Raw genomic sequence first — 9,436 nt, 5'->3', positions numbered from 1 at the left:
TGGACATGGTGTCTATACATCACACTCAAAAAGCACAGAAGGCAATTCTGGAACTCTTTAAAATAGCAGCACAAGCATCTCACCTTCAGAAATTCGTGGCTGGCTGTTGATTTATTGTAGCCAAAAGCTTGCCAAAAACACTCCTATTGTTTACTAATATGAAAATGTACTCCTGACCTACTACATGCAGAGGCAGGATGTTTTTAGACTTAGTCAATGTCTTTCGTCTTATTAGTTATATCTGCAAGTTAAAGTGAAATGGAGGTAGGCCTATGGCACACATCAGGTTTAGATGTCTGTAGATATGGCAGACAGGGCCATAATCACCATATATTCAATGTTTTTTCAATGTCAGATTCTTAAAATTTTACATTTGGTTCCCCCTTAGATTGATTATTTTGTTACATTCTTTTTTTTTTTTTGTGCACAAGAGTGCAATTTTTTTTTTTTTTTTTTATTTGTGACTTAAAGTTATGCTTGCTTTTTTATTCTTAGTTAAAAGGATAACATTTGAGCTTGAAAATCACCGCATGGCACACAAGACGTGGCATTTACTGGCACTGTCAATCCCTCACACACCCTGCATTGTAGTACTTCAGACAGCGCTGACTTCTGGTTTCATTTTTTCTTCACACGCTTTCATGTTTTGACACGTTCAGCTTGTGCAGGTGTAGCCCTACCCTCTCCTCGTGGGCCCTTTGTGGTTTTCTTGGGGAGGAAAATATCTTATTCAGTAGCAGTAATAATAACTGAGAATTTAAGAGGGAAAAAAATTAAGTAACTTATAGTATAGATATATAGTATATATTTGATTAACAACACACACACACACACACACACACACACACACACACACACACACACACACACATATATATATAGGCTACTTCAAATTTTATTAAAAAATAAAATAATAATTTTTACATTTTCCTCAATCCACTCAGTGAATCCTGTTTAAAAGATTAAAAGTTGTTTATGTGTGTTTATTTTTACTCTTTCTGTTGCTCATCTTTGCTTATCTGCTAGTTATTTGTGTCTTCTCCTCACTATTTTTAACTAAATTCAGCCAGTTGCACAGCAGTGCGCTGATATAATTAGAACAATAAACGTGCGGATTGCTTGCGTCAATGGAATCCCGTGTGTGCGTCATGTCGCTTGACAGCGAGCGCTCTGATTGGTCGGCAGGCGGAAAGATTTGCCGAGGATCTCCGCCCCTGCATGGCCATATTTGTCAGTGGAACGCCTCGAGAGGATGCACCTCTGACGTAACGGCACAATAAAGTAGTCGCTTATATATCTGCTCGCTCACAGAAATATGAGAAAGCCGTCTTGTTGTTTGCCGGGAACGTTATAGGCCTACATGATTATCCATCAGTTGGAATACGGACGCTGACAAGCCCTTCACCACAATACATTTTCAGGTACGTAAGTATTTTTGCTTTTAAAATTCAGAAGTCAGTTAATACTCTCCTCTTTTCTGTTTTTTTATGCTTCTTTTAAATCCTATACGAACAGCAAATGTGTTTTTAGTTACCCAAAGTATGTGTATGTGTTGAAGAACTGAAATAATTAAGGCTGAGGTCTAATTTAATGAATTTTGAATGGTTTACTACATGTTGCGCACGAGTTATTCCGAGACTAATAGAACAGTGCGTATCCGCCACAGTTAAATGCGCAAAATGAGTTGGCTTCTGGCATTTCAGATGTGAAACAATTTGGATATACATACGCATTTAAGAAACCGTACGAAATGAAAGACTAGACTAAGAGGGGGGTGTGTGTGGTACAGTGGTGCGCTTCTGCATGGGCAGTGTCACGATGCAACAGGTGCTCGCGCAACTTAGCTGCACACTCTCCTTTACTTAGGAGACTGTACTTTGGCTATTTAAATAATACACATATCTATTACACGGTTCACATCACACACAACAATAATGAAAAGAAACGTGTCAAGCTAATCTTGTTTTACCAATATAATTTTGAGTTATGAATATAAAGAAGTTTTCTTAGAATTAATCTCACCTGAACAAAACGAGTCATTTTATAAAGAGGTCAAAACATGTGACCTTTATAATAATATTAATGACAGTGACACTCAGGGTCTTAAGGGGTCTGTTTATTTGTTTACTTTATTGTCAATAAAATGACTTGGCTTCCTGCATGTTGGTGATGCCACACCGACTCATTTGGCAGTTAAACATTTGATAAACTTTTTTTTTTTTTTTTCAATTTCCAGACAGTTACACCACCTATTCATTTTGACTTTAAGAAACACATAACTATTGCAAACGCATTGACTGGTTTATTCAATATATGAAATGTTTAGGGGTCAGATGATGTTAGGTATCATGTTCTCACCTTGCTCTGTGTGCAAGGTCATGAATGTCGGTCAAACTGCTAAGGCATTATTATATTTCACATTTGCATAGTGCTTTAAATACTTTCTGAAGAATTATTCTTTTAAAATAGGTTTACAACTGATATTGGCACATTTTAGAAATGTTTGAATTGCCAGTCTAAAGATTTAAAGCAGTAATGTTAGTTACTATGTAAATGTAATATGATTGTATACAAGCATTTCTTCACTGCAAACAGTTTTCCCTCCTTATTTTATCCTATCATTTACGATATGGAACACTATGTCTGATTTAGCTGGGGAAATTTGAGTCTATCTAAAAAAAGTTCCATATACATACACCACCCACTCACATGCGCCCTCACAAACACACACGCCCTCTCAGTGAGGCAACCCACATGTCATGTTCGTCTGACATTCTTAATGTGGTAACACAATAAGCATGGCTGCTCTTTCCAGCCAGACGGCTCTCTAAGCTTTCTCAGAAATATCAAGGCACTTCAGAGAACTGTGTCTATACACCTTTTGGCCGGCAAGTAAGTCTGTCTAGGTATAGGTTAGAAAGCGGTGTTCAGCTCTCGAGGCATTTGACTTTTCCGCAGCAATATCTACGGTATTGAAAAGTAGATGTTGTGGTTCTGTTCTACAGAAATGACCTGTGTTCAAAGTCAACATGGAGTCCAGACCTATGAGAGTTCCCTCTTCAGCTCAGAGTTTTTGAATCCTGACTTCACCTCCAGGTTGGCCATGGATGTGACTGACCAGCTGGACCAGCTCTCCGCACCCTCCCTGCCCAGCATCACCTCTCTGGTCGGAGGCTACGTTGGCGAGTTTGATACCTACTCGTGCCAGATCGCAACAGGCGCTGCTTCTACCTTTGCTGGTGGCACCTCTGGGCAAGACTCGTTCAAGTTGGACGACCTCCAGGTGTACGGCTGTTACCCAGGCACATTCGCTTTGAGTTACCTTGATGAGACGTTGTCTTCTTCAGGTGGGTCAAACTGCTTTGGAAGTCCGGCGTCTGCGCCGTCACCCTCTACCCCGGGGTTCCAGCACATGTCTGCCTGGGATAGCACATTTGGTCCCTGCTCCCCCGATGAGGGATGTTGGGGTTCAGAGAAGCCTCTGAACCAGACTGCCTCTTTCTTCACGTTCGGGCACGTCACAGTCGACGAGCTTTCTCATCACGGCTCGCTGCAGCCACAGCTTCCAGATCAGGATCCCTTTTCTCAGACCCAGCAACACGGTTCTCCGCTTCCCTTCAGCCCACTCGGCCTGGAGCAGGGCAGCCGGGATGGCTCAGGACTGATGGATGGACAACTGTCTCCTAAAATAAGGAGCCCCACAGGAAACGAGGGACGCTGCGCAGTATGTGGAGACAACGCTTCCTGTCAGCATTACGGAGTGCGAACCTGTGAAGGATGCAAAGGCTTTTTTAAGGTGAGAGAGAGTGATAAAATAAATCTTGCTAATCATGTCATGTTAACTCACCTCAGCATTTTGTATTTGGGCATTAAGCTCATTTTGATGACAAGCTTTAAGGTTTTCTTTCTGTTTTTTTAGCGCACAGTACAGAAAAACGCCAAGTATGTTTGCCTCGCCAACAAGGACTGCCCAGTGGACAAAAGGCGGCGAAACAGGTGCCAGTTCTGCCGCTTCCAAAAGTGCTTAGGTGTGGGGATGGTGAAAGAAGGTGAGAATATGTATATATATATTTTTTTTTTCAATTAAAGTACCCACATACCATCAAAGCAATTTTAATAAGTGTACATATTTTCCCTCAAGTTGTGAGAACAGACAGCCTGAAAGGTAGAAGAGGTCGTCTTCCGTCCAAGCCAAAAGCTGTTCAGGACTCATTGTCTGTCTCTTCACCTGTGAACATCATTGCCTCTCTCGTCACTGCCCATATGGACTCAAACCCTGCCAGTGGAACTCTAGACTATTCAAAGGTGAGGACAGAACAAGCTTCACAACAATCTGACAGCAAAATTTAAGCTTGCTTAGTGTTTTAACCCTCATAAATCTGAAATAAAATTATTGTCATATTTCTGTACACTTGATATGTTAATTCATATATTGTATTTTTGGTCTTTGTCTAGTATCAGGAATCAGTATCTGGATTGTCTGAGAAGGAGGATGCCAATGACATACAGCAATTCTATGACCTGCTAACAGGGTCAATGGATGTGATCAGGAAGTGGGCTGGAAACATCCCTGGATTCAATGCCTTCTGTAAGGAGGACCAAGAGCTTCTTCTTGAGTCAGCATTTGTCGAGCTCTTCATACTTCGGCTAGCTTACAGGTACAAGTCAGTTCATATGACAATAAATTCAGTATTTTAATAGTACTGTATGAGGTGACTAAGAATTCATTTATCTCATTTAGGTCAAACCCTGAGACAGATAAACTTATTTTCTGCAACGGTGTGGTTTTGCACCGGACGCAGTGCGTACGAAGCTTTGGTGACTGGATTGACTCCATTATGGACTTCTCTCAGAGTTTACATCGCTTGAACTTGGATTTGTCGTCTTTCTCCTGTCTTGCCACACTGGTCATAATCACAGGTAAATGACTGTCTTTTAGTCTGTTTCTATTTTTTCTTCACAGGATATAGAAATATGTTTTATCCCAAGCAAATCTCTAACCCTGATTGTGACCAACAGATCGACACGGCCTGAAAGAGCCCAGACGGATCGAAGACCTCCAAAACCGCCTGGTCACGTGTCTCAGAGACCACGTCTCCACAAGTGCCCCTGAGGCCACCCGGCCCAACTACCTGTCCCGACTCCTGGGCAAGCTTCCGGAGCTGAGAACACTGTGCACCCAGGGCCTCCAGCGAATCTTCTATCTTAAACTGGAAGACTTGGTCCCACCTCCACCCATTGTGGATAAAATCTTCATGGACACATTGCCATTCTGAATGCGCCAAAGAGATTTTATAAATGGACAAACTGATGAAAGAACTGGATATGAGATGTTTTGGGAACTCTTGATGGTTTTACTAGTCAAAGGACTGTATCGCTTACTGTTCTCTGCTTTCTTGGAATGGAATCAGAGAAAGATTACATTCTACTTGGGCCTGAATTTGGGAACCTTCATTATAGTCTTCAACATTGAACTCACTAACAGACACATAACGAGAAAAATGCATTTGGTGGAACATTTTGGTAACTCTAAACAGACATGGGGTTTCAAATCCTCATATAAATTGGTGGCTTGAGTTGGTAGCATTTCATGCCAATGGTGCAAATCAAATGCTTTAGTTGTATCCTCTGAATGAAAGAATTGATATTCCCGTCAGTATTAAAGCAATGTTCAGAGGGCATATTCCAAATAGAAAGCGTCCAAAAAAACATCTTCCAACTTCAAGTTAGAAAGGCCATGGACCAAAACAGGGAACAGAAACAGCATTTACTTGGATGTTTAAATGATCATACAAAGCCTTAAATATTCTCAAGTGCCCAAGCATTATCTCCCTTGAACATGCTCAAAAACATGCACCGTAGTGCTTACACTGAAAACAGAGATACACTGATACACTTGAGTACAGGACTGATGTGACTGCATTCGAGGACTGTGGTACGCTTTTCTAATATTTCAGATGCAAAAGTGTAATTTGAGTCAGTAGTTTATATAAAAGACAGCTCATTAATATTTTCTAAAAGGTCACAAGAGATCCAGTGCAGCTACTGTACATGTACCACGTACAGCCTCTTTCATGCAAATACTTTGAGTATTATTACAGATGGCTGACTTAAGACTTTAGTGTACCAGTCAAACCTTAGAGTAATTATATTTGTATGTATGTATTTTAAGGATGTAGAAGTATGGGTAGAGCTCCTTCAGACTGTAACTCTTTTTCTCACAATGACAAAATCAAGACCGGGCATTCTGAATTTTTTACATAAAATGAAAGGTATTGCTTATCTTTCATTGATTTTGTGCAGCTCTCTACATAAAATAAAATTTGATCAAAAATCATGGTGCTTCTAAACATTTCTTTACATTATATGGTAGCCTTTGAAACAAAAATTGGTTTATCGATGAGACAGATCAAGCAAGATTTGCACTGTTTTCTTCTGTAATGGTTAAAGGGTTTCTGTTATCATTTACTCCCCCTTATGCCAATCCAAACTATGCTTTTCTTTCGTCTATGAAATATAAAAAAAGCCTTTATTTATAACTTTTATATTCTATTCTAATTCTTCTGAAGTCATTTCTCTGACAAACCAATATAAGTTTATGTTGTCAGTGAATCTGATTTGTGAACAAATCATGTTTTGTGAACTGGATTCACTGAAAATATCTGAATCAAAAGAATCATTGGTAACACTTTATTTTACAGTGTCCTTGTTACATATGTACGTACCATACAAATAACAGTACATTATGCATAATTACATGCAACTGACCCTCAACCAAATCCTAATCCTACCCTAACCCTATAGTAATGTAGTTGGTTAATACTCAGTACTTAAATATATAATTACACTGTAACCACGACACCTTAAAATAAAGTGTAACCGAATCATTCTAATGAACATGCCAAAGAAACCTAGTAAAAGACAATATAAATAATGTCTTAAAATTCAGTCTGTTTTGCACACTAAGCTATCTCATGGATAGAAGCATGACTATTATGAATTTTTTTGTCATTTTGGGAGTGGCCAAATTGAACCATTGCGGTTCTACAGAAGAAAGAAAGTCAGAGAACAACAAGTTTAGAACAACATGATGATTTCGATTTCTTTATCATATAGCCCGAATAGCCTATATAGCTTAAATTCTCACAACATCAATCTGAATAAATTGCAAGTATTTGTCTAGTTTTTACTATATAGGGTTTCAACATTGCTTTCATAACAGCTGCAATAATCATGATGTCATCTGGAAAAGCTTTCCCCATTTAGAAAGAAGTTATGGTTTTGAACATTCTCCATTATGCAGTTAGTCTGCTAATCTGTGTCAAGTGAATGATTCAGACCTGAGGTTCTGAGGTCACATCAGTTTGACGTTGATCTTGAACTATATTTAGAAGTGTTTTACGTTTTTATTATCAGGCTATTTTTAACCAGATTATCACATGCGTCATTATATTGCTTTATGAGGTCAACAATAGCAGTGAAATTACTATTGCTCATATTTTGTGTAAGGGATTTCAACATACCCCTGACTCTGAAGGGTAAACTTGACCTCTAGGTAAAGAGTCAGATTTTACACTATTCATTTGGAGCAAAGTTCTTTGCAATGTGCTACACATGCGAATTCAAAATATATTAAATTACACAGTTTTAACACAAATACTAATATACTAATAAACTTAATGTGATGCATATTTGTCAGACTTAAATAAATAAAACAGGTATGAAAGTTTTATGCATAAATAAATTGCAGTTTATTATTAACTATTTGCATATATTTGACTTTATTTAAGTAATCATATTTTCAAAATACATCTATTCAAAGTCCTTAGAATCAGCATAAATCTGTTTGTTGTGAAAACAATAAAATTTGTTCAGTTAAAAAGTATGAGCATGGTTAAAATATGGCTACATGTGGTAATATATAAACTTGGTTATTGTGTATTTAAAACATATTCAGTTATTACAGAAATCTTACCTTTTCTTACCTTTTTCAATTATATCCGACAAAATTTTGTATGCATTTTATATGCATTTCAAATGCATAAATCTTCAATTTAGGCCTTTGTGTGTGTGTGGCGGATGATAAAGCAAGCAAAAAAATCACATAGACTTGCATTGAAGGAGGGATCTGGACCATATCTAATGACAAGACATGGGTTTGTTAGCAACCATCACAACACCCACCTATAACAGCATATACCACATAGCAACACAGTAAGAAGTACTTTGAAAAAATCCATATAGCAACTCCATGTCAACCCTCACAACAGACTTCAGAGGAAACCTCTCAGTCTTTAAAAGGTATTTTAAATCATTTTGTACGGTAGCTTCAAAACACTGAGCCTGTCTGATGGCTGACTGTCACGTTACACACCACAAGGCTTGCAGGGTATCACATATCCCCTCCTCCCCAGAGAACATTGAATTCTGTAGCCTAATTTTGGGCCAAGGTATGTGACTGATGGTACCACCAAGGAAAGTACAACTGAGCAGACAGAGTAAGTGCCAGGGACTTTGTGTGACACCTTGCTTTAGCAGCCCAGACCAACAGATGCATTCTGGGGCTTAAATTGAGAAGGATCCTCAACATTAGTGACCCTGGGCAGAAATGTTATGTAATATCCCCGGCCATTCTAAATTTAACTATATAATAGGCTACATAATATCTGGGTGGTGGCAATGAAATTGGCCTGAAAGTGGCTTACAGTACACCTCATGAAGTGAGTCATTACAGAAAAGGGATATCCCAAGAAACAATGAGTTTTCTGACACCTGGCTGTTGAAACACTTTATAATTATTTGCATAGTTTGTTGTTAAAACTCTCTTCTTCAGTGAACTATACGTCTGTATAAACCACTTGTCTGGAGTAAATGTTTATATTTTTGTAAAGAATTCACACAGCTCTTGTGAGCACCTTGCACAGACAGTGAGAGGAAAGAGGAAACCCTGTGGTAAGTACATTTAGCTCATTATTGTGGCATGTAACTCAATCTGCTCCATTGTCAATTTGACAATGATGAATGAGAGGGGAAGAGACATTTTTCTGGTTTATGTAGTATTATGAAATGAGTTCATTAAGACAGACAGACAGACAGACAGACATATAGAAAGACAGATAGATATACCTATAAAACTGTTATGAAATTGTCTGGCAACCTTATAGGAACATCTGAAGGACATGGCAGCACCCTAATTAAAAATACCAGAGCTCATCCATAAGAAGTAATTGGATAAAGTCACTATCACTCCGATTACAGCAGTTATGTGGGCAGGGCCAGGGACAACATACAAAAATATCCACAGTTTCCATGTTTGGTTTACTCTGTTAAAGTTTTTTGGTGCAACGTCAAAACAAGGTGTTGAAAAGCACATTACCATGGTGACAATTTAACAACACTGCTTTAACTCCAAAGAATACAGTTAGTATATATATAT

General features: G+C 38.6%; 1 protein-coding gene across 1 annotated transcript; it reads left to right on the top strand.

Annotated features, from left to right (window-relative positions):
• The first annotated feature begins 1,220 nt into the window (after positions 1 to 1,220).
• Positions 1,221 to 6,337, top strand: nr4a1 (nuclear receptor subfamily 4, group A, member 1). The gene is made up of 7 exons (XM_079849154.1): positions 1,221 to 1,421; positions 3,006 to 3,796; positions 3,920 to 4,049; positions 4,142 to 4,305; positions 4,456 to 4,658; positions 4,742 to 4,920; positions 5,020 to 6,337. Exons 2-7 carry the CDS (start codon positions 3,008 to 3,010, stop codon positions 5,274 to 5,276), a joined length of 1,722 nt encoding a protein of 573 aa, XP_079705280.1. The 5' UTR covers positions 1,221 to 1,421; positions 3,006 to 3,007; the 3' UTR covers positions 5,277 to 6,337.
• The last annotated feature ends 3,099 nt before the right edge of the window (positions 6,338 to 9,436 follow it).

The sequence above is a fragment of the Squalius cephalus genome, assembly GCF_949319135.1.
Source record: "Squalius cephalus genome assembly, chromosome: 18".
Classification (NCBI taxonomy): Eukaryota; Metazoa; Chordata; class Actinopteri; order Cypriniformes; family Leuciscidae; genus Squalius; species Squalius cephalus.
This window is presented reverse-complemented; position numbering and strand designations above follow the sequence as displayed.

Bases quoted from the DNA above. Each gene is read 5' to 3' on its own strand.
- nr4a1 (XM_079849154.1), top strand. From the start codon at position 3,008: ATGACCTGTGTTCAAAGTCAACATGGAGTCCAGACCTATGAGAGTTCC. The intron at 4,306-4,455 runs GTGAGGACAGAA...GTCTTTGTCTAG, and splicing joins GAACTCTAGACTATTCAAAG to TATCAGGAATCAGTATCTGG. The intron at 4,921-5,019 runs GTAAATGACTGT...TGTGACCAACAG, and splicing joins CACACTGGTCATAATCACAG to ATCGACACGGCCTGAAAGAG.